The following is a 25,900-nucleotide window of genomic DNA, read 5'->3' as shown; positions in this document are numbered from 1 at the left end:
ATTCATGTATGTTTTAGGTTTACACATTTTTGTATACACTGAGTGATTGCAAATTGTTGTTCGAAAATTTCGAAACATATTTTCCTCTACTTCACTTTTACTACCACATCTTTCTTCAAAATGTAATCTTTCCTACGTGAAACCAGAATAAACCAGACAACAGACAAGTTAGTATATGTGTACAGCGAAATGGAACTTTAGATCATTAAGAAAAAGTGAAAACGATAGTAGCTAATATTACATTTGAGAACAACTATCTGCACTCATCTTGTATACATTGTACACGCATACGCACATGCGTATATATTACTGTTTGCTGCGGGTATTCATCTATATGTATAGATATACTTTCTGTTTTCTAATTTACAAGCAATAATGATTTAATATTGTGTTGAACTTATGTTAATACCCATTAATAATACGTTACAAGTTAATTATCGTTAATTTCCGTAACATTTCATTAATCTTTCGACGATATTCCACACAGATATTTATTTCGCTGCTCTAACTGTGATTTGTCGATGATTTTTTAAGTATATGTGCAACTTTGTATCATTTCCTCTGGCAATGCGATATAATTATGTATGTATGTAATTGTTGTTATTTGTCTCACGGACTGAGCACTTAATCGAGTTCATTTTTAAGCCATGCGTTGTGTCTCGAGCATTCTAATCCCTAATCATATTTTAACTAACGTTAAAAATAAAGTTTCCTATGTCGATAAGAATACTCGAGATAAAAAAATAATTGAAACAGCGAAAATGTGGAAAACCGTCATTTTCCATAGAATAAACGTGTGCGTGCGTGTGTATGCGCGTATACATGTACGGATATATATGAATTTATCTTTATTTATATTTACGTAGATATATACACACACAGACGCACACGCCCACCCATACACGCGTAACACACATACATACGTACACGCAACAGTTAAACGCTTTGCATAATCTTCATATGTATAATATGTATACCGCTTATTTCTTAAAACGTTCTTATTTCATCTAGATTTTTTCGTTATATCGTCGTTTCACACGACGAATATCAGTATATACTATAGTGTCTCGATTGATCTGTTGACAATAATAAGAATGTCGTAATACTAATGATGACAATGATTCAGACGATTACGATGACGATAATCATAACGATAATGACGTAAATGATAATAATGATATTGATAAAAATTGCAGAACCAGTCAAATAAAAAGTAATACTGATTTTTAGTAGCAGTAGCAATAGTGGTGATGGTAGTAGTAAGAGTAGTAGAAGTAGTAGTAGTAGTAGTAGTAGTAGTAGTAGTAGTAGTAGTAGTAGTAGTAGTAGTAGTAGTAGTAGTAGTAGTAGTAGTAGTGGTAGTAGTAGTAGTAGTGGTAGTAGTAGTAGTAGTGGTAGTAGTAGTAGTAGTGGTAGTAGTAGTAGTAGTGGTAGTAGTAGTAGTAGTGGTAGTAGTAGTAGTAGTAGTAGTAGTAGTAGTGGTGGTGGTGGTGGTGGTGGTGGTGGTGGTGGTGGTGGTGGTGGTGGTGGTGGTGGTGGTGGTGGTGGTGGTGGTGGTGGTGGTGGTGGTAGTGGTAGTAGTAGTGGTAGTGGTAGTAGTAGTAGTAGTGGTGGTGGTAGTAGCAGTAGTAGTGGTGGTGGTGGTGGTGGTGGTAGTGGTGGTTGTAGTAGTGGTTGTGGTTGTGGTTGTGGTTGTGGTTGTGGTTGTGGTTGTGGTTGTGGTTGTAGTAGTGGTTGTAGTAGTGGTTGTGGTTGTGATTGTGGTAGTGGTATTATAGTTGTGATAGTATTAGTAGTATTCGTAGTATTTTTGGATGTTGTAGCCGTTGTGGTGGTGATAGTAATCATAGTGGTAGTAGTAATAGTAATAGTAATAGTAGTAGTAATGGTAATAGTAATAGTATAGTAATAGTAATAGTACAGTAATAGTAACAGTATCAGTATCAGTAATAGTAATAGTAATTGTAATAGTGATAGTAGCAATAGCAATCTTAATTGGTAGAATGAACAGAAATAATTTAAATCATAAGAAACAAAAGAAACCAATAATAGCATTAGTAATAGCAATATTCATAAATATTATGGTGCTAATTAAAAAGTACGCCAACGACGATGATAATAAAGGTGATGATAATAATGAAAATGAGAGTGAGGATGAGGATGAGGATGAAGATGACGATAATGATAATGATATCAATGGTAATGATAGTGGTAATGGTTGCTGTCGATGAGGATGGCGATGAAGGTGGTAATGATTCTGATAGGGATCTGATAATATGAATGAGAATGACAATGATTACGACTGACGACGATGACGATAATAATAAAGACAAAGATGATGAAGATGATGATGAAGATGATGATGACAATGACGATGACAATGAGGACAATGATTATGATAATAACGATAACGAAGACGGTGACGATGACGATGATAATGACAACGACGATGGTGAAGAGGGGGATGACGATCATGATACGGACAATGATAATGAGAATAAGAAAGACAATGATAACGATTGTTGATGAAGACGATAATGATGACCCTGACATGGGCATTGACAATAACGATGTCGATGGTGATAATGTTGAAGATGGCCATAGCGATTATGATGACGATGACGACGACGATGACGATGATGTTGGTCATGGCGATTACGATTACGACGACGATGATGATGGTCATGGCGATTACGATGCCGACGACGATGATGATGAGGATGATAATGGATATGATAGTCGTAATAATAGTTGCCATTGACAATGACGATAACGACAGTGATGATGACGGTGACGACGATGATGATGATGATAACGCTGACGAAGAAGATGTCGATGTCGATTACGATGAGGATGACGATGACGATGACGATGACGATGACGATGACGAAGACGATGTCGAAGTCGATGTCGATGACGATGACGATGACGATGACGATGACGATAACGATGACGATGACGATGACGATGACGATGACGATGACGATGACGATGACGATGACGATGTCGATGTCGATGACGATGACGATGACGATGACGGTGACGGTGACGATGACGATGACGATGACGATAACGATGACGATGACGACAACGACAACGACGATGACGATAATAATGACGACGACAACGATGACGGTAAGGGTGAGGATGTCGATAAAGACGATGACAACAGTGACAGTGATGATGATGAAGACGATAATAATGGTGATGATAATGGTAATGATGACAGCAATAAGGGTGATAATTATCATGCCAATGACAATGAGTATGACACTGGCGACAATGATGATGATGATGACAGTAAAGACAGTAGTGATGATGATGACGTTGATGATGACAAGGCGAATAGCAATGACAATGATAATGACAATGATAATAATTAAAATTATGATGATAACAATGATAATGATAATGTTGATTGGTAATGGTAATGATTGCTGGCAATGATGACGGTAATGATAATGAGTGCTGACGATGACGATAACGATGATGATGAGGATAACGACAACGTTGACAATGATTGCTGATGATGGCGATGACAATGGCGGTGATAATCGTAATGAAGATTAAAATGAAAATGACAGTGACAGTGATACTGACGAAGGCGATGACGATGACGATGATACTGACTGCTGTAGTTGATGATGACCATGCTGATGACAATGATGACGACGATGACGATGAGAATGGTAATGGTAATGGTAATGGTAATGGTAATGGTAATGGTAATGGTAATGGTAATGGTAATGGTAATGGTAATGGTAATGGTAATGGTAATGGTAATGGTAATGGTAATGGTAATGGTAATGATAATCATAATCGTAATCATATTCATAATCATAATCATAATAATAATGCTAATGACATTGAAAATGACAATGCAATGATAGTGATGATGACAATGACAATGAAGATAACGAAAATGACAATGATAACGATTGTTAACGATAACGATGGTTATGATAACGATTGTGAACGATAACGATGATTATGATAACGATTGTGAACGATAACGATGACGATGACGATTTGTAATGACGAATACGAATACGAATACGAATACGAATACGAATACGAATACGAATACGAATACGAATACGATGACAATGACAATGACAATGACAATGATAATGATGATGATAATGTTGATGATGATGATGGTGACAACAACGACGATAATAATGATGATGATATTAATAATATCATTATTACATTATATACAGAGTTTATTACTCTATAACCGCATTGCCGTCCACGCAGAAAAAAAAACAATCGAGAATAACGGTAGAATCGTGCGAATCGAATGAAAAATCGCTAGCTTTGAGACGATCACTGATCGTTCTCAAAAAGGGCTCCGTTATTTCGAATGATCTCGATTATACCACCATGTCAAATTGGAATTAATCTGGTATGTATGACATGTATTACTAGGTACAACAACAACAACAACAGCAACAACAACTAGTGAACGTGAAAAATAGAATCTCGGAATTGAAATTTAACGTGAGCCCTCCAATGCTGTCCATGTTGTTATTCGGACATGCGTTATTCTTCTCTACCGCTGCAGGCTGAATACTATTATTCAAGTTACGTTTCTTGGCGCAACTGATTATTGATTTCGATTATTGGTATATGTATTAATAGAAGGTTACAGCAATGTTACGACAATTGCATCGCGTATCCATTTTTAAGGGGATACAAAATATTCGAATCTGTTGAAAGAAGGAAAGAAGAATGTGAATTATCTTCTTTGAAACTCTCATTGTCAGTTGTAAGTTTCGAAACGTTCTCTCTTCGTCGAGATATTTTCCCGTTAAAAGTGAAGCTCTCTCTCTTCTTCAAAATTCTCTCCTGTTAAACAGTTGAATCGTTCGTTGTACAGAGAAGGAATGCTACTACGTCTTATGACGTAATTTTTGGAAGACAAAATGAGAAAGAGAAAAAGGAAGAGGGGAAGGAGGAAACAAAAAAACAATGTCGAAGCGTTCCGCGTGGGCGGCAAGCGCGTTAGTCTTTCCACAATAATCGAATATGCAGTTACTTTACTTGATTTACTTCACGGTCTTTAAACTTAACTCGATACTTTGTTAGCCAGTTAACAACTATTTAATTTAAATGTTGTTATTATAGTTAGATTGTTGAGCACAGTTATTGATTTCTATCAGAGACTTTCGGGAAGCACTGTGAGATGAGCTTATATCCCCAAACTCGCTGGCCGACTTACCCTTACGTGGCAGCGTAGTGGCCTCTCCAAACGAGGATAATTCCCGCGGTTTCCAGATGGGTGAACCTTCAATAGAATACAATGGAAGCTAATAGAACGCGTAGAATAATCGGACAGCGGCAAATGAATTTTAATGGAAATGTTGTTGCTTTTACCGCATGCTCGCATATTCCCTCTACAATGCCAATTACGTATCGTAAAGGATTTAGAAACTCGACAGGGTGAAAAGATTTCACAGAGTCGAAAACAATCGGAATAACAATCACATTTCCTTTGCCGACGAGCTCGAGTGTCGTATAGATTAGGGTGTTCCTTAACTATAAATAATAGATCAAGACTATAGGAATATAAAGTAAAAAGTATAGGATTTCGTTTAAAAATATATGTGCGACCTTCGCAAGACCGTCGAAAGTGAAGTAATAACAATGGCTCAATGTCGTCATTCTTGATTTTCGTTTCATTTTGGCATATATGTATTGTAGAATCACCCTTTAAAATGACAGACACCTGTTACCGAGCACCCTGCATACATACTACACGTATGCCCGTAGTAGCGAAAGGATTAAGCAACAGTCTCGCGACTTGAAACTTTTCTATTACCAAGCTCTTTGACTGTAATGGGTTGATAGTTTTCCGGTTGATGAGAGGACTGGATTAATCTTGCCTGACTACCCGTACTTCCTGCTGAAATGGTTGAAGTGGTGCTCAAAGTCAAATGATTCGGAGTGCGCCCCAAATTCGCCTTCTTCTCACCTAAAAAAGCTTGCGAGTCTTCCTCTCCCTCGGATTTCGTCCCCGAATCCATCTCGACCTTCATCTCCCCTGTATTTTCAGAACAAAGCCAATATTACGTATCTGTCGCGTTATCGTGGCGTACGTTGCCACTGATCTGTCGTCGATTCAACACTTTCGTGAAATTTAAACGAAACGTTACGCAATCGGCATCCTTACCGGACGTATCGCTTATAGTCTTGCTTCTGGAGCGAAAGATAGTTTGCTGTTGATTAACCGCACTTGATTCTTCCATGTCCTTGTCTTCGGAACTTTCGTGCTCCACTGTTTGTTTCGATTGACTGTATTTTCGTTTTACATTGTGCGATGTCGATAACGGTTGCGGTTTAACCACCTTCTTGGACAGTGGTCCGGTAGCAGTTGCCGCTCCATTATTGCCGCCATTTTGTCCTTGACTCGCCGGCTGTTTCTCGAACTTATCCACGTGTCCAGTCGTCATTCGTGGAGATATCGTCATTTGAGGTTGGCTGAGATTCTGTTTCGTCGACGGTATACTCATATTTCGCACCGATTCTCGAATAATTTGGCGAATAGTCCTCAGGAACGCGTTTCTAAATTCTGTTGTGCTGGGGGATAAGAAACAATTACATACATCAGCTTGTTGCGCGTGTTGTCATTTTACCGTACGACGAATTTCAATTTCTTTCATTTTTATTTCTTTCTACCCTCGCTCACACGACAATTATATTTTAACGCAAAAATAATTTAATGCAAAATATCCGTTTGTTCGTTTTCGTACGATCGCGAACCGAATAAAATGGAACGTTAGTTCTCTGTCGAGAGACACGAAGAAATTGTTCTTGCTGCTGCTGCTGCTGCTGCTGCTGCTGCTGCTAACGCCGCTATTATTATTATTATTAGTATTATTATTATTATTATTATTATTATTGCAAATGTAAGGAACAGCGAACAGCATCGGAAATGGATACGTTGTAAAACGAAGAGTGTACTTAAAATATACCTGACAAACGGTGTAGCATCAAATAAATGCAGGCAAAATAGACAAGTAATGCAGTTTGGGGCAAAACGTGTGTTTAAAATTTAAACGAAACGACACTTTTCATAGGTAATAACTATTAAACGATACCTATTGGACAGCACATATACTTTCTCCGATCTTCTCTGTAATTGACTTCTTAAATGAATCAACTCCCATAAGAAATGGGATTCCATATCTTTGGCGGAACTAGCTCGGACTTGAACTTCCGTCACAGGAATTAATACTTGGTAACGAATTATTTCTACTTCGCTGGAATTTGCTTTCGTTGAAACGCCCTGTAATCATTGCGTATATTATAAACGAATAATTTGTGTTCTTACGTACGATTTTCACGTGTAGGCAGATATATGGAGTATCGATGGATGCTTTGTAAGGTGATCAAACGCGATGGAAAACTTACCATAAGTTTCTTCTTTTGTCTCAATCTTTCTTTACACAAAAAGACAACGGCGGATTTGAAAACGAAGCACATGGCGTGCAACTCCAGGCCTTTCTTAATTTTACCAAGAAAATCAGAAATGTTAAGCCACTCGACACCCCCATAATACAGAAGATCCCCGGGACTCAAATCGATCGGCTGTCGAAATATTATTTCTTCAGCAATCTTTGCGACCGTTTTATAAAATACTTGGCACCGAACGAAAAGAAAGCGTTGCCTTCGCTCACCTGCTTGCAAGACTTTTGATGTTGTCTGAACAAATGATCAAAGATAGCTCCATATTCCTCGTGAATTCTTTGCATTTCGTTTATATGCTCCGCTACTTTCTCCATGCCCTTTAACGCCTCTGTAATCGATAATCGATTATTGGTTGGCAACATCGATGCATAAAACCATTCGACGGATTGAACAATTTTAAAAGCTATTTAGGTACAAAGTTCTACCGAGCGTCGATCAAACAACCTTTAATTTCTTTAATAACGTTTGTATTCGGACTTGTCCGAAGAAAAAACAAACAAACAATAGCGCGCGCGCGCGCGTGTCAAAACTATTGGCTCGTTAATCTTCTATTTACCAATCAAATGTTGGTGTTCGTCGCTTCGTTCGTCCGTGAGATTTCGAAGCTGCTGCAGAAGCAAAGGATACTTGAGTATTCTTTGAATCGGTTTTATCAAGTATGACTCTAAAGTCGACGAGTGCTGTTGTCTTGGATTTCTTGCTTGCAGGAACTCTTGTAAAGCTTGATTTCCTTCGTCTACAAAAAGAAGAAAAACGAAACAAACAAAGTACGAGCATTAAAATGAAAATAAGAATAACATCTATCGAAGTTTACGACATCGCGAGCAAAGAATCAAATGGTATTTCACTCACTTGGATGTAAAACCTTTTGCGCCTTCGAATGGCTGGCACAAAACGAGCTGTAAAGCTTGAAGTGATTTACGTAGTACAAAAAGGCACTTCCAATGGAAAACAGGACACCCTTCAAATATCGTGTACATATTATACATTACTGACATAATAAACGTAACGGAAATATAACTTTCTCATTATATCGGTACCTTAAACTGACTCGGATGATCAAAATTATTGAAATCAACCTCCATTTCGATCGCGTGATCAAGATTTTGTAGAAACTGTCGTTGGAACGTAACAATTTCTTGAATGTTTCCAAACAATGCATTTATCTCTGCATTCGATAGGAAAGTCTCGCGTTTAAGGGGCTCCAAGTAGTTCTCCAACAAATTGTTTAAATTCTGAAAATGATACGTAAACTTGTACTTGGCGTAACAAGTGCGCGCGTCGAATGGATGGTAATTATTCGTAATCGGCCATCAGTAGTTGGATCCCTCCGAGGTACGATAAACTCACCTTGACGTAAGTCCGTTCAGTCTCGATCAATTCTAGAATTACTTTTTTCAGTTTCTCAGCATCGCTTAGTTGCCGGCTTGGCGTGAGAGCTTGCGAATGAGAGCTAACCACACTTCCGGTAGGACTCGACTTTCTAGTTTCACCAGGCGATCGACAGATCCCCGTAACTTGTTCAGCGGTTTTTAACAAATTTTCAATTTCGAATGAATTTGTGCGAGACGTTTGCTTGCCGTTTTCTATGTGAGACGCTGACGTACACTCCTGCGCTATGCTTTCCTTGCCTACGGACACATCGAAACAACAATCGTTATCAACCGGATGTGTCGCGAGAATTAATTTTGTCCGAATTTCGTCGTGTCTGGCAATTCGTTGTTTCTTTGCAGCGCCGATCACGTGTTAACTATATTTTCACTCGTACACCGTACGGTATTGCAACGATTACGACAAGTATAATCCAATTTACCATCAATCCTAAGAACGACAATTAAATCGGGTGGATGCGTGCGCACAAATACTTGTGTAACGCGATAGGATCGAGACAATGTAACGCATTAGGACACGACGAACCGAGAGCCGTCGAAAAACAGAATCGGTGAGAGAAACTCGTTGTACAATTCACCGAGGAGAACGAACGAAACTTTACGAGCGAGTAAATAAGAAAGAGAAGCCTTACTCCAACCAGGAGCTGGAACGATCAGACCGGAAATCATTTCTTCGCTTATGACCGGTGGATCGGAAGGTGGCGGTGGACAAACCAAGCTCTCGATTATGTCATCGGTAACCCGCATTATACCCGTGAGATCCGGTGGTTCGGTTCGAGACGACCTCATCATCATACAGAGACCGACTTCTTCTTGTAGTACACTTTCCAAATACATCATATCCAGGTCGCTTACAATCGCACCGTTGATCACCATGATCTCGTCGCCTTTAATAATTCCTAAAACATTATAAACCATGTCACTCTACTTCAGTGTCGAAGCAAAGTGTGAGCACGCACAACTATATTAGTATAAACGTACGAGTATATACATGTCCAAATAAATGTGGCGATCGTATCGATCTCAAAACCCATTGAAATTTTTCGTTTAATACTCGATTTTCTTCGTGAAAAGAAAAGAAAATATACACGTATAAACAAATAAACATATACGTACTATGTATAGGGATAACAATAGGGATAACACGTAGAAAATCAATGCTTTTCAATGCCATTCAAAAGCAGAAAATTCTGATGTAGACGAAAAAAAATATTATTTATTAAGGTCATTCGACGTGTTTCCACGTTTAATGTGGAATCTGTTAACCTTCGTTATTAAAATAGATCAAAGAAGGGTGAAAAGAGAATCTTAGGCTCGATTAACCTGTTGGATGATTCTATATTAAAGTGTATTGGGACGAACGTTGCAGACACGTGGTTCCTTTCAACCCACCCTGTTATTCGAATCAACTTCAAGATTGCACATATGAATACATTGTGTAAAATCGTTTATACGAAACTAGTGAAAAACCAATTATTTTGCTTCTTTATCGTCATTGTCTATGACGTATTTATAAGAACAATAATACGTTGTGTTGAACAATACGTTGCGGATGTACGTACATATAACGGTCCAAAATCACCGAACACTTACTTATTCGACAGGTTTGAAAAATGAAAATTAAGATACAATATTCCCAAGAGATTCTATAACCTTATTTTGCTCTATTTACTTGCTTTAAATTATCATTTTACTAATAAACTTACAAATGTAATGTATACCCAAGTAAGATCGTACGCGTAAAGAACTCTAAAATTGGTTGTTAACTTTTTGATCGAATGTATACGTAAGGCAAAACGCGGAGGAATATAGTGCTAGCTTTTTTTAAACCATTATAAATAATTCTGGGCGTGTCTACGAAGGTACTTACTTACCGTTTTGCATTGCCACACTTTTATCTTCAACTCTGCTAACGTAACAACACAATTCGTCCTGCCTATCGGAATTTTCCACTAGCTCTGCTTCCACCGAGAAACCCCACATTTGTTCGAGAGTATTTCTTTGCAACTCTACTTGATACAAGATCTTGGCGCAAACTTCAACCACCTCGTGCGTATTCGACTGAAACATACATCGTAAACTGTATTGGTCGGTATCTAGCTATTATTTCAGACCCGTTATCAGTCTGTATCGTAAAAGATAATCAGTTATAATAAATTGTAATATTTAATTTTGTTTCTTTTTACGTTCACTTCTCGGAGCACGCGCTTGTCTATTTAAACACGAAACAGATCCTTTTCCCGCCGTTATTCTACAACCGTTGAATACATTTAAATGTATCGAATATGTACACCGCCCATTGCATACGCACGCACGCATAATTAGGTATCGCAGATCCAGAAACTTGATAAAGTGTCAAATAGACATGCGCGCTTCCTTGTGTCGAATGAAAGACGCACCTATCGAAATGCCAAACAAACATCGAAAAGCGTCTTAGAAATACACAATTACACCACTGAAAGCATTTCCATACTGAATTGATATTAAAGAAATATTAATGTGCTCACGTATGTTTCTATCAAGTCGGTCCTATGCGGTACGAAATAATTATGATCTTCCATGTCGCGTCGCTTCTTCACGCGAACGAAATGTTCCATCGGATTCAAATTCTTCCTGTTGCAAGCACTTGCCAAAAATTCTTCGACCGTCATAGCATCACGCAAAAATACAGACACCAACTGTAAGCCGAAACGTGAAAACTGAATACCGAAACGTGAAAAAAATAATCGATTCTATCCTATTCTCGCGCACATATAGTATATGTATCTACTTTCTTCGTACACAGGTGCAAAAAGATTTTTATATGAAATTTTGTATATTTATAGTTTCATTTCATTTTACTCGCTACCGTTCACTCTTCGGTCATACGGGTAAGACCTATTCGTAGACGTACGAATTTCCTGGAAAGCGAATCGATGAATTGCTCACCTGATTCTCCGGTACGCATACTTTTACAGGCTTCTCGTCGTCTCTCGAAGAAATTTGAAGAGATCTTCTACTGGATCCACTATTCGACCTTGAGAGCAACGGTGGCCTTCTCTTAGTAGCTCCGCGACCTGCCAGCAGGTTGTTCAACAACGAGGGACTTCGTGCGCATATAAAAGCGTGAAACGACGACACCGTAAAGACTCCTAATTTGTTTAACGTTTGCTTCGTAGCACGAGATACGTGCGTCAATAAACTCTGCAGAAAAAGTAAATATTATAATTCGAATCGAGATGATTATCGTATCGGGATTATTTTATCGGTTGCCCCTACTAATCTGGCGGAAACTGGCGCTCGACCAAGTTGTACGAGATTCTATTTGCGGTCCTACAACAGTGATCGATACGAGTCTCCGATATAACGTGTACCGTATACTTACATATACGTACACTATATATCGGCGAGTCTCGCCAATTGCGCACGCTTAAAGCAAAAACACCTTTTCTACGAATACCAAAGCGGCAAATGATGCTCCGAAATACAATTTTTTACCACCAACGCGATTCTAGAATTATACGTATAGCGTGCATTATTCGTTACCCTGTTGTTGTTTCGACATGGATGATTTTGAATTCAATATCGAACCTATTGAGACACGAATCGCGCAATTTGAACCGGCAAACTTTACAATGCGCAATAAAATGAGGAAATCATCGGAACTTTCCAAACAATGCACAAAACGGTATATGTAGATAAAACTTACTTTAGGATTAGGTAACTCGCCACTCTGTAAACTAGCCATGTAGCACCTGAGACGAAATTGCTCGCAGTGGAGTCGTTCTAAGTTTTCTTCCCATTGGACGATCTGATTGTTGATTTGCTGTTTCGTTTCCACGTCGGAAACAACAGACTGCTGAAGATCAGCCATATGCTTTAATTTGTGATCCTAGAAAAGACGACGTATACGAGTTTTACTTGCCTTTTTATCCATTTGTATTCTAGCTACGAATGAAATCGAAGGAAACGTTTGGTGTTCGATATGCTTACCGATTCTATCGCCTTCTCTAACCGAAAGATCTCTTCCTGCAACAAATGAAGAGTCCCGGTTTTGCCGCGATGACGCGCAAATGCAGCGGCGCAAGCCGAATGAATGCTGTTCACCCAGTTGTCAAGTTCCACCTGACACGGTGCCTAACGCAAACAACCACGAATATACGTATTTCTTTTTATCCTCGGACCGAACTTTATTCTACACTATTTCTTTTGCAGTCGGACCAACGAATTGTAGACAGATGATACTAGACCGCACTAAACCGCACTAGGCCGCACTAGGCCGCACTAGGCCGCACTAGGCCGCACTAGGCCGCACTAGGCCGCACTAGGCCGCACTAGGCTGCATTAATCCGTTCAACTATTCTACTTACTTGGAATAAGTAAGCATCGCCGAACGCGGTACTCAGACAAAATATGTAATCCCTTTTCGGATGTTCTGGAATTGGTTGCATAATTGCGCCATCAACTATAATTAAATGCTTCGGCGCCGCTTCCATAGCTCTGCTTTCTTGCGAATCGCAGGGATAGAAGAGAAGCGTAGTCCCTTTCAAACAAACCCAGTAACCCTTCCAGCCTCTTTTTCTCGCAAGCTCGATCTGATGTTTCTTCCGTAACAGCCATTTTTTCACGCTAAGAAATCTGCGAATCAACATTATCTCGATCAGCGCACTTAAACACAAATTGAAGACACAATTGCACATCGCACCACGCTAATATTGTTTTCGCTGATCCAGTAATATAATACACGTTACTCACCCAGCCTTTCGAACCGCTCCTGTACAATTGAACGAAGCTGCAGCTGTGCCAGTTTGTTTTCCTCGATACGGTGAATTTATCACGCTTTCACCGTCATCGTCATCGCTCACAGCCGTAGTTAGCGACATTCTATCATCATCCGACATCTACAACAGTTGGACATGTAATTCTGATCGTCCGAAGTTCCAGCAGACGGAAATGATCGCGTTACACACGAGTTCAAGTACGGGTGAAAATCTTGAGGATTATCTACATATGCATGTACAAGAGTCGTTAATCACTACGGAACTATTATCATCGACTGCGTATCCTGAGGATCCTATATCAACAGCGTGGACGCGTGTATTTAATAATGATACCGTTAAGAGATAAAAAATAAACGAGAAGACAGAAGGAGAGGACGTAGGGGACGTAACGGAGCGAGCAAAAAGAAGAGGAGGGAGGGAGATTAGGAGAGGTTGGAGGGGGATGTGCAGAAGGAGTAGGATATACGGGTAGCGACGTTGAGTGCGAGAGGAAAATGCGATACAGTGACGAACAGCTCAATTACCGATTACCGTGAATAACCTTGGAAATGTATAAATAGAATAGGATGCATAAAAGATACATCGATATTGTATAAAAATAGTATACCATTCACGAACAATTGATGTACCACGACAGTTTTTATTCTTTGGATGACATAGTTGCATCGCGGATTTTAATGCATCAGAGGTACACAGACCGTGCTTGTCGAACGTTCTTCTCTCATGCAAGTGAACAAGTTTAAGGGAACGATAGATTAAGAGGAGAAATCGAAAGATAGGGACGATAGTAGCGGTAACGGTAACGGTAACGGTAACGGTAACGGTAACGGTAACGGTAACGGTAACGGAAACGGAAATGGTAACGGTAACGGTAACGATTACGATTACGATTACGATTACGATTACGATTACGATTACGATTACGATTACGATTGCGATTGCGATAAAAGTAAACATACAACATAAAGGAAAACAACGATTTCGCGGAAACTCGTGTCTCTACCTTTTTAGCATAATTCGTCATACCGCGGATCTTGTCACGTATTCCTCTAAGGCCTTCACCGGCCCAAAAACTTACGACTTTTTTCAGAAAGTCGGCGTTGCACGCATCCGCTGTCATGTGCGGATGATAATGACAGTAGCAACCCTCCTTTAAGAGCTTCATGTTCGTCTTGGCGGTGCCGTTGATCTTGAACATGATCTCTCTGCGAGTAATGTTGAGACCGTCGATATAGCGCTGAGCCCAGGTACTCAGGGCTCCATCAACAATCCTGAGTAATTTGTAGTAGTAACCGTCGCCGAAACCAAAGTTTACTTTCTCTCGAACGTTTTTACAGTTGAACCAATACAATTTTTTCGTTTCATTGATACATATTACGCTGATAGTGTGTCTCTTGCAAAGACAAACATACTTTTTACAACGCTTCTTGTGCAGTGTCCTCAAGTCTGTATAGCTACTGCTCGGATTCAACAAATTCAAAGTGCTATTCATACGTTTGATCGACCATTTCGGCTCTACCATTATTCGTCGTTACGTCGATGCTCTCGCCAGATCCAACGAGAATACCACTACGAATTTACGGATAGACGAATCTCGTAGGAAACCAACGAATTGTTCCAGGCAGGAAATTTGACGAAAACCTCACGACTCTTCCCAAATCCGTTTCGATACGTTTCCTCTTTTCATCGGCGTCTTTATGATCTTTTGAACAATGGGAAAGATAATCGCAACACGGATTAACAAAAGGATTCGTTCGATCCGCGTTCCCCGATTACCGTGGATGCTGCTCGAAAGTCTCGATGTGCGTCAATCGAAAACATTATGTATGTACACATATACCACCTTCTTTTTACGGTGTAAATGCGAATCTGGGCTTAAAACCGGTCGTCGTTGCAAACACCCTCGTCGCCACCGGCATGGTCGTCCTCGCAGTGCACCCTTGGTGCATAAAATTCTTTGTCTCGATTGTAAATTTGAACGATCTGCTTAACAAAAATCATACCTAGCGGCCACAACTCTTCCGTAACTAAATTCCATAGACCGATTACAAACGTGCACGTACAGTAGAAAAAACAAAGACGACTCGCGTTGATCATGTTCCACGAACGGTAAACAGCGACTTTGTTCGATCGTTCGATAATCGATCAAAGATCAAATGCGCGGCGCCAGGTATAAGAACCAGGAGTTAAGGCAAGAAGAGGAGAAACACAGATTCTTCTCTCGACTCGAACATCTTACAATTCACCGCGTGACATTTATTGTTTTTCCAACTAACGGAAACACTTCTCTTATTATAAACACGCGCGCGCACGAACACGCGCGCACGTAACATACGCACGCACACTCACACACGCACGCATACACACATGCATGTATATTACGTACGAGATAGCACCGTTGGGAGGTGGAACATCTCCGATTCTTTGTACACCTTTAATCACTACTTAAGGCAAATTGTTTTTGCACTTTAGAGATTGCGCGACATATCAACTTCCTTTTCCAATATAACTTGTAACGAATTTCTTATTTGTAGCCAATTACTTCACGGGTGTAACGAACCCTTATACCACGTGGATCTGTACGTGTTTTGTCAGCCGATTGTATTCTTGATCCGACTTGGCCAACGTACGTACACAAAAAAGATTGCTCTCTCGAATCGGATCTTCCTTTCCCATAATACTTTCGTCGATCTTTTCGTGAAACTTTAACTATTTCTTTAACGTTGGTCAACCAATGGAAACGATCGTTCCTAAAATCCACCTAAAAATCTGGTATACGTATGTACCTCTTGGATCGGCTCGTAACGAGCAAAGCTTGTATTCTGCGGTTAAAAGTAAATATATAGAATATTTTTGTAATACATATGTAGAAACGAATTCTCCGTATAAAAATATGTTACATTTTTCGATATCACTTTCTCTATCTTCTTTTACTTAATTATAGATATAACTTTCCTTCTTTCCGTCATTCCTTCCTTCCGCCTCTCTTTTCTTTGATATTTCTGTCCTTCTGTCCTTTTGTCCTTTTGTCCTTCTGTCCTTCTGTCCTTCTGTCCTTCTGTCCTTTCGTCCTTTCGTCCTTTCGTCCTTTCGTCCTTTCGTTTTTTCGTTCTTCCCTCCTTTCGTCGTCCCGTCCTTCCGTCTCTTTGTCCTTCCGTCTTTCCGTCCTTCCGTCTTTCCGTCCTTCCGTTCTTCCTTCCTTCCTCCCTTCCGTTCCTATCTTCTTTTCCTTTTTATTATTCTTTCCTTTGTACTTGAAACAAACTACACATTTTTCTCAAACATTCATAGAAACGTATCTTTCCTTGCTTTTTCGTTATTGAAACATCGTCGGCACGCGCAAAAGAGCCCGGCGAACGAAAACTATAGAGATACCAGGTACCTAATTACCGTATATATGCACGGATATATCTAAATCCAGCTAAAAAACTTGTTGGTACATAGTCATTCTTTGACAACACCACGTGAGCCCGCACGTGCCAAACAACTGGAACTATAAATATTGCTCCAGAAGAATGGATTCCGTATGGTATTTCGATGAAAATATTTTCCCTCGCATCGATTCTCCTAACATGACGGTCCAAAACAACTGGTATCTAGTAGTGGACTACCAACCAGTCCGTCTATATCTCTGATAAAACTTTCCACGTTTACGATGTACAATATATGTGTATCTTATACATCACGAGCAACCGGCGCTTTTTCTTAACATACGACACTCGGACTTGGCGTATGTTTCTAATCCTCGAGAGTGTCACTGGTCATCCCCATCCATTGTGAGATATCTGTGACGTTCCGCTGGATAAGCTCCAGACGGTGCGTCGTCGGTCTCCTGGCTCCTGAAGGACCCGCCAGTAGTTTGGAAGCAAGCAAAATTACCACCTTCGTAACCAGAGAAATCGACTCCGATTCCTCGGATTATTCGCGGAGCTCGATAATTATCGAGCTCTCCCTCGACTTTCCACGAACGAGTGGCAAATTAGTGGTGTCCGCAGTCACGAACGTGCGTTGCTCCAGACTGCTGCGCTGGAGAACAGGGAAGAGGAGAGTTGCTACCGCGAGGGGAATCAATACCTCGGTCCTTGTAGAGACCGAAAGGGGGACGGGGTAGCAGTAGTTGGTAGTAGGGAAACGAAAGATGGGCGAGGGGGTATGCGAAGAGGCCACGGAAACCGGGTTTGGAATGGGAAAATGGATGAAGGCACAGAAGGGGTAGGAGAACAGTGGGGGATCGACGTGGAAGGGGTAGACGTTGCCGGTGGTGGTGGTGCTGCTGCTGGTGGTGGTGGTGGTAGTGGTGGTGGTGGTGGTGGTGGTGGTGGTGGTGGTGGTGGTGGTGGTGGTGGTGGTGGTGGTGGTGGTGGTGGTGGTGGTGGTGGTGGTGGTGGTGGTCGTGGTGGTGGTAGTGGTGGAACTTTTAGTGGGGTGAAGGAAACGTTTCGAAAGTACCGAGCTACCAAGGGGTGCTACATTTTCAAGGGAGGAACGAGTGGTACCAAACGCGACGCGACACGACGCGACACGACGCGACACGACGCGACACGACGCGACACGACGCGGTACCGCGGATACCGGATACGAGATGCTAGTGTATTGTTGCTCTCTGCTACCTCACCAATACTCGTAAACTATACATATATGCACAGCTGTCTTATCAAGATTTTCTACGTAGACCAACTATTTATTTAGTATGCGTCACGTGCGATATATCGACAAGAATAGAGAAGAACGATCGATGAAGCAAATAGCTACTAATTGGTTTGGATCCAAATTTCTGAAAATCTTTTCAATATTTCACCATTGTTCTCTCGTCGTATTCTTTCAATCACAAACCTATCAAATTCTATGTATCCGCCATTTGTATCATCTACTATATATATTATCTCTTTGAATCTTGACGTCGCTAAAGATATACAAACGATAGTATATGAACACTAATATACGAATCAAAATACAGAACGGACAGCGTATTGTAAAAGTTGTTATTAATGACTGTTATTAGAAAAGTAAATGTACAATAATACAAGAAACGCGTGAAATTATAATTCATAGGTAATCGTAGATAATAGAAATAAGAAAGGTACAGAGCGTAGAGTTTAACCGCGAGGGATTTGTTACGAAACTAAAAGTAGACAGTTAAATAAATATAATACCATTCGCTTTCAAGACTAAATCTTTTCCCTCGGTTAAAGTCGCGGAGTCCCCTGCCCCTCCTCCTCCCCTTCTATCCAATAACTCAATAACTGTTTTCGTTTCTTCCACGCGAAATATTCGTCGTACGGTTCGACAAACGTCGAAATCAGTTCTTCGTTGTGCATCGACACTTGAAATTTGTATAGTTTACATTACATCTTTACGACAGTATTACCAATGAATTTTACAACAAAGTTTTCTCAATCAAAATTAATTAACACGACCCTATTCGGATTATTTTTTATCCAAGTTTAAGCCGAGTTTGAATTAATTTTCACCAGGATCTCTACTCTCGGTGTATTCCTTTCACTTTCTTCGTCGGACGATTCGCACGTAGACGTGACTACTGATCTCGGATTCAAGGCAGCTGGTGGATCCGATTTTTTATTTTGAAAACGGCAACCGAAATAATTGGTTCGCAATGTCACTGAGAATTTACGAGAAAATGAACCAATGGTACTCGAGACAGTATCTTCGCAACTCGAGTTATACGTTTACGCACACAGTTATTGGGAAGAAATATCTATTTTCGAATTTTCGGTTACTAATATTACACGGACGCAAATTTTATGAATACGCGTCGCGGAATCGTTCGTTATTAATGCATTCGCACGTTCTCTTTATTTGTTCATTCTGTTTCAATATGTGTTTGGAATACTCACTCAATTAGGTATGTTTCCGTAAAATTTGCGTATTCGTCCTTACGATATAAAACGAGACAATACTTTTCTCAAAAACGCGCATAGACCGTGTGCAAACAGAGGTTAGTATGTTGTCAACATCCGATAAATCTACGCTTTCTTTGCAACATGAATGAAACAAGGTTGCGTGTGCACACTCGTAAGCACGCTTACGTGAGTTACGTTAATTGAATGCTACGAGTGCCCTCATGTGCGCATATGTGTTTACGTTTATTACATGCCTTTACGCGCACACACACGCACACGCGTGCAAAGTTTATTTAAGCAAAACACAAAACACATACATATACGGACTCACCTTTTCTTTATCGCTAGACTGAATTTTAATTTGCGCAAATCTTTGATAAAGTGAACTACGTTTACAGTTTAGTACAGTATTTTAAACGCATGTGCAAAATATTAGTGAAATATTTTTAAACGCGTGCGTACAAACAGAAAAGAAACTGTAAAATAATCAAGAAGAAACTATCATTGTACCGTTCAATAATGTGTTCAAATAATCGTTTCTACTATGCCTTTTACGAATCTTTTCGAACCTGTAGTTTACAATTTAAAAAGATAAACATTATTATGTTCTCGTATATGCATCTATATTCTTTAAACTGTTTTTCGATCAAAACGATAGTAAGCAAACGTATCTGCTTACACGCATATGCCCGCGCACACATCCCGGACTGACAAAGTCAACGATTTTATTCAAACGACTCACCTCTGACGACGTCAAGTAGCAAAGTCTCGAGTCTGTACTTTCCAAAGAAGCTTGTTGAACGATTCCGTATCTACTGTCCCTATCCGACATGTAATCGGATCTTACGCTGTCTTGTCTATCAAAAGTGCCCCTAAAAAATCGAGAAAAGAGCTACGTTTAACTAATGACAACGGTACAAATATTCAAGCACAAGGATGAAACGTGTTACATTTATGTATTGCTATGTTAGATATTTGTACAGTATCTGTAAGAGGAGAATCGTAACGAGAGAAATAAATTTACAACCACTGTACAGGATTATGTACGAGGTCGTGAAAGCGACTGCGGATTAATCCACCAACTTTCACATACCGAGGGATACGAGTTCGATCTAAGCGAATTCAATCAAAGTTCGACATATTGTCGTCAATACTTTTACATTTTTATTGTTAATATTTCACTAGAAGAGATTACTTTTTAACGCAAATGTTGCAATCGTTTGTGCGAAATTATCTTTACAACGAGTATCAGCGAGTCGAGAGTGAAAATTGGGGATTAGCGAAATAGCACGAGTGGAGATTTCGATAGGATGGCTGTGATGACTACAACAGGATGAGAATCTCGATGATGGAAGCAAAGTGACCGTTTGAATCGCTCGGCAGCACTTTTAGAATGATAATCAGATCGAACAACAGGTTGCATAGCACACCATCGGGAGAGCACACTTCTCCAAGTAGATATCTGTGATTGTGCGGTCTGCAAGGCTTAATTGATTTCGTACATAGGGTAATACCTGCGCCATCTACAAAATCTTATCCCTTGTGGGGTCTCATCTCCATAAATATAGGGAGCGGATAAACCTTATCCCTTACACGTTCTTATTTATTTGTGCGTTTCTCGGTTCAATTACTCGTTAAATTTCTCACCTTTGTTCCAGAGAGTCTGTTCGATTAGATTTATATCCGCTATCGTTAAGACTGCCCTCGTGTCTCAACGATGGAAGAGAGTCCCACGGAGAGTCACGTTTATGTCCCGGATAACTTGGATTTATCGAACTGGAAGCACCAGAACCGAAAGTGGAACTGCCCGACTGCCATCCGTCGGAATGCCGAAACCACTGAGCGCGTGCCGATTCTCCGATGCAACTGGCACATCTTAAAATTTCATTGAACCTTATGTAAATACATACGTGTATTAAATCATTCGCATTTCGCTAGTTTAAATACGATACAAATTGACCAACTCGAAACAAAGAATTTAGAAAAATATACATATGTAATGTTTGTTCGAACGTATGAATCTCGATCTCCATACTCCCCTAGAACGTATGAAAATTACCTCGAATTGTAATCGCTAAGATATCCACGATCTCGGTCAGCGTCTCTGTCTCTCTTCTCTCGTATCATTTCGTTGCGATCGCTATAATAGCCGTCTCTGTCTTTACTGTTTTGTCTTTCGTTGCAGTAACGATACGACAGTGGCAACGTCGACGACTTGTTCGAAATATGACCTGCAAGGGAATTCATCGCATGTAACTAATAAATCGATTAACGTTTATCGTATATTTAATGCAATCCATTTGAACTTACGTCTTCGTGAAACATGTGGTGTGCGCTGTACGTTTAGTGGTATATTTTCTGCAAATTCTGCAACGTACAAATGGTCGGGGAAAGAGCTTGTTAAAGAAGAAGTTTCACAGGCTATTAATAGTTTGAACGAGGATCGAGTTTGTCGACTCACCTAAATTTTCCATACTTTGCGTGAGCAGTGCCTCGAATGTACGTAAACTGTAACTCTCGGCATCCAAACCCTTGGCCAAGGTGTTCCTTAAATGCATCTCGTACTCGAGAAGAAGTCTACTGGTCGGACTGCCAGGCGTTGAAACGGATTGCATGCTTTGCTGTTGATATGTCTGGCTGCTGTTACAACGTCGCGAATTGCAGTGCGTTGGTTGTTCCATGTCCGAGTTACCATTCGACGAACTCGGCGTGGTCGCGTAACACTGATTATCGAAGATGACATTATCCGACGGCGGCGACATGTCACCTGTGCACCGATTACATTCCGAATCTAAATAGGTCCTGTCTCTGCCGCCTACGACAAACAGGTGCCTCATGCAGGAATTGGAAACGGTGTGACGAACGTGTTCAGCTGTCGGGTGAAAAGAATCGTTACTTTATTCCGTTCAGGTTGGTTCAAAGATGCGTTGACATGCGCCATGCGCCATGCAACCCTTGTTAACCGATCTACGCACCCCATTATGCATTTATTTATAGAGTACAATACCTTTCTTTTTTTAAACATTCAGGACATTATGACATTAAGAGTTTTACACGCGCGAGTCGAAGAATGCCCGTAAAAGACCGTAGAGCGTAGACCGTAAACCGTAGACCGTAGACCGTAGACCGTAGACCGTAGACCGTAGACCGTAGACCGTACACCGTAGACCGTAGACCGTTCTTTCACTTTACCACAAAACGAATGTATCTACGTACGGAGAGAATCAACGACGAAATATTTGAATTGAACGGAACAAAAAAAACACGATTGTTGCACGATTGTTTATATTTTTAACGAATCTTCGTAGAAACATGAACTTTTGTAGAAATCTTGTCTACGAATTGAAGACACTTTCTTATACGTATCGAAATCGTCGTCATCGAAAGCACGCATACAAACGATACATTGCTACTCTATCGAATAACGATCGCGTTATGAAATTCTACGTTTTCTTTCTCTTTAAGAAACTAGAGGTGTCTGTCGGTAATGCCTCAGTTTGTTGTCATTATCGGTAGAGCCGTCCAAATAATTAAGGAACGTTATAAACGTAACGAACCTCTTAGGTACACAGAGTGCTACAATAGGTAGGTGTAATTGCTGAAATTCGGGAAACAAGGAGAAATGTGTTTCGTTAAAATGTGTACGTGACCAATATTCTGTAAACCGATGTGCGAAAACTCTGGTTGAAACTTGATACGGGACCCGAAAGAGAATTCGAACGAAACAACCGCGAACAGCATGTAACGAACAGCGTATGTAATTGATATATCGTGTATCTTAATCTGTAGAAGAATTTGACATATGTACCAATATACTGACGTCCCATGTCGTGCACGCTTCTAGAAGCCTGGAATTTGTTACTGTACGGACTTCGATACGGATGCGCATAGTTTTCGTTCTCAGTCTCTTGCATAACATACTTCTGGTTATTATTGCTCGGATGATAATGATAAGATCCATTATGATGGTTGTGCTTCTTTCTGGTCATCTCTGGCGATGTAACAGGACTGTCGATACTCGACATAGGCTTTAACATTCTTTTCAGGGTATTCGAGTCCAAACTGATACCACCGTTTTGCGCATTCTCGATCCTCATGTCGTCTGTGCTCTTGCTTTTCGATTTCCTTCCACTGTTATTGTTATTCACTATATTGAGAATATTGCCATTTTGCATTTCCAGGTCTGTGTAATCGGCAGACTTTGTGTGGTGTAATTGTTCTTTTCGGAGAGATTTGTTTTGCAAGGTGCCACCGGCCTGAGTGCCTTCCGACTTTAACATTTCAGTGCCATTTTGTTGAGTAGACGTATCTTGACTTTGTTTCTGAGGTTTTTTCGGCGAAACGGTAGTACCTTTCTCCTCCGGGCTATCGATCTGCAATCGAACGTAAACAATTTACATATATCGTCGAACGAAACGCAAATTCTAATTGGGCACGAGAACCTTAAAAGTACCGATCATCAGAGAAACACGTGCACGCATAAATAATTAATAATAATAATAATAATAATAATAATAATAATTGTACGACTTGCCTGTGAGCCAACGGTAACAGTTTCAATGCCAACGTTCGCTGTCTTCGGTGTTGTCTGACACGTTTCGTTCTGTTTCTCCTTCTGTTTCGTCGATTCAACTTTTGGCGCCTTTCCTGGAGTTGCGGTCGTATTGTTGACATTATCGTAAAGAGACGCACTGGATGTTGCCGCTGTTATTTTATCGCGAGCCGGTGTCATTTCCATTTCCGTGGATCGTGCCATTGTACGGGGAAGCGTTGAAGTGGCTGCAGAGAGTATTAATAAAATATTATACACTCTATAGACGCATATATAATAAGGATTTACATTTGAACTTTTCGTAAAGTTTACCGACAAGACGAGCACAAAGTTGCTAAGCAATTTTACCTAACGCGCCCACGAAAATAATACATATATGTATATCGTACCGCAGAAACTGCGATATCTAGCTTCTTGACTTCGAAGTCTGGCAAATTGTTCCGGGGTCATGCAAGTGCATTGAGGCTCTCTGGACCTGCTCGGCGATGCTGGTGTCGATAGAGGCTTTCTCCGCGTTTTGATCTTCTGCTTGTTCGGTGGTTCGAGCTTCAACGAGTAAGAAGAGGACGCTTTCCTTGAAATCTTGAACGACGGTGACTGTACGAAAAATTAACTAATGACTGTAAATGACTCGAGTCCTATCGAATCAATTTTCTTAACCCCAAATTTGTATTCACGCTGCGGGTATACAATATTTTTCAATAAAGAATCCTCCTGGATTCTTTCCAAATAGATATTCAAAACGTCCGGTAAGAACGCAAAGCACCGCTAAGCATAGACGATGAGGAAAATTCCGCGGTTTTTCTTCGCAAAGTCTACCATTTTGTATCTTACGCGCGAGTAATCGACGAAACCGTCATATTACGTATATACAAGTACCCCGTGTGGCATTTAATCGTTCTGTTTATCACCGACGAAAATATCGGGGTGTACTGCACGTGTGTTATAGATAACCGATAAGGTGGTAATACCGGCCAGAGTATTTTTATAATTTTTTAAGCTGTCTGCCATTTAATGACGATTTTACATTCGTTTGCCGTTTATCGCGGTATCATAGACGATAAATGAGAAAAACGTGGGAACTTTCCTACAGACCTGACACAAACAGGCTCTACTATGTAAACTTACGCAACATTCTCTGAATTGTTTAGCATCGATCGGAGAGGTAAAATTCAATCCCCATGTATCGTTAGTCATCGTATCTCTCCAATAAACAAAGCATTCGGACGCTTGCCCGATACGGGTTCCTTAAACAGAATGAGAAGTTAAAACAGATTACGTACCGACATGGATTTTCTATTCATAAAATCGTCTCGAATCGTTCGAAAACGTACGATCGTTTCGTTATAGAATAAACTTTACCTGGTTGAACCAATCGCACATCTAGAATTTTGTCGACCTGGCTGTTGTACGCGGTAATGTGGAAGACGCATTCTGGCGAATCTTGGATGCAAGTGATATTTACAGGAACTAAATCTTCCGATACCTGCTGCCATTTTACAGTCCCTGCTCCACTTGCACTCACATGGAACACTTCGGCCCACAACCTAAAAAATCTCATTACTGAATTGTGCGTCGCGATAAGAACGTTTCTCACATCGAGATATCGAAGAGGTTAATACTTTAGGGGGAAAAAAAAAACAATTATCGTCCGAATAAAAAATTCAATTTTAAGAAAACCGACTCGCGATCACGATGGAACAACGAAGAAATGGATCGATAAAGCGAAACAAAAAATTTGACGTTTTTCAAAGAAAAACAATTACCCTCTTACGTCTTTCGACGAATTAACAAGAAAAAGTATGCATTTCCTAAAGTATCAACCAAGGCACTGTATTTTTTATATAAATAAAACTTATAAGG

At 40.2% G+C, this 25,900-nt stretch overlaps 1 protein-coding gene across 18 annotated transcripts in view; it reads right to left on the bottom strand.

Moving 5' to 3' along the window:
- Sif (guanine nucleotide exchange factor still life) overlaps positions 1 to 25,900 on the bottom strand; it is a 35,324-nt gene that overhangs the window by 4,001 nt on the left and 5,423 nt on the right. For 8 of the 18 annotated variants that reach the window (XM_076317322.1, XM_076317324.1, XM_076317319.1 and 5 more), the window contains 28 exons: positions 25,400 to 25,584; positions 25,166 to 25,284; positions 24,427 to 24,634; positions 24,020 to 24,264; positions 23,294 to 23,858; positions 21,947 to 22,300; positions 21,796 to 21,852; positions 21,545 to 21,716; positions 21,133 to 21,360; positions 20,228 to 20,357; positions 13,599 to 13,744; positions 13,214 to 13,481; positions 12,837 to 12,980; positions 12,553 to 12,735; positions 11,793 to 12,047; positions 11,372 to 11,542; positions 10,739 to 10,925; positions 9,497 to 9,763; positions 8,824 to 9,104; positions 8,514 to 8,708; positions 8,326 to 8,434; positions 8,030 to 8,209; positions 7,683 to 7,801; positions 7,417 to 7,593; positions 7,104 to 7,291; positions 6,176 to 6,582; positions 5,825 to 6,046; positions 3,657 to 5,290 (listed from right to left, as the gene is read on the bottom strand). In XM_076317322.1, the coding sequence (XP_076173437.1) occupies positions 5,112 to 5,290; positions 5,825 to 6,046; positions 6,176 to 6,582; positions 7,104 to 7,291; positions 7,417 to 7,593; positions 7,683 to 7,801; positions 8,030 to 8,209; positions 8,326 to 8,434; positions 8,514 to 8,708; positions 8,824 to 9,104; positions 9,497 to 9,763; positions 10,739 to 10,925; positions 11,372 to 11,542; positions 11,793 to 12,047; positions 12,553 to 12,735; positions 12,837 to 12,980; positions 13,214 to 13,481; positions 13,599 to 13,744; positions 20,228 to 20,357; positions 21,133 to 21,360; positions 21,545 to 21,716; positions 21,796 to 21,852; positions 21,947 to 22,300; positions 23,294 to 23,858; positions 24,020 to 24,264; positions 24,427 to 24,634; positions 25,166 to 25,284; positions 25,400 to 25,584 (5,941 nt within the window). In that variant the 3' untranslated portion in view covers positions 3,657 to 5,111. Of the gene's footprint in view, positions 1 to 3,656; positions 5,291 to 5,824; positions 6,047 to 6,175; positions 6,583 to 7,103; positions 7,292 to 7,416; positions 7,594 to 7,682; positions 7,802 to 8,029; positions 8,210 to 8,325; positions 8,435 to 8,513; positions 8,709 to 8,823; positions 9,105 to 9,496; positions 9,764 to 10,738; positions 10,926 to 11,371; positions 11,543 to 11,792; positions 12,048 to 12,552; positions 12,736 to 12,836; positions 12,981 to 13,213; positions 13,482 to 13,598; positions 13,745 to 14,627; positions 17,698 to 20,227; positions 20,358 to 21,132; positions 21,361 to 21,544; positions 21,717 to 21,795; positions 21,853 to 21,946; positions 22,301 to 23,293; positions 23,859 to 24,019; positions 24,265 to 24,426; positions 24,635 to 25,165; positions 25,285 to 25,399; positions 25,585 to 25,900 lie in introns of those variants that run through there. The other 10 variants (XM_076317331.1, XM_076317330.1, XM_076317334.1 and 7 more) reach the window with 10 other exon arrangements.

This window comes from Ptiloglossa arizonensis, chromosome 7 (genome assembly GCF_051014685.1).
Source record: "Ptiloglossa arizonensis isolate GNS036 chromosome 7, iyPtiAriz1_principal, whole genome shotgun sequence".
Classification (NCBI taxonomy): domain Eukaryota; kingdom Metazoa; phylum Arthropoda; class Insecta; order Hymenoptera; family Colletidae; genus Ptiloglossa; species Ptiloglossa arizonensis.
Note: the sequence above shows the minus strand (reverse complement) of the source record. Positions and strands in the feature narration are given on the sequence as shown.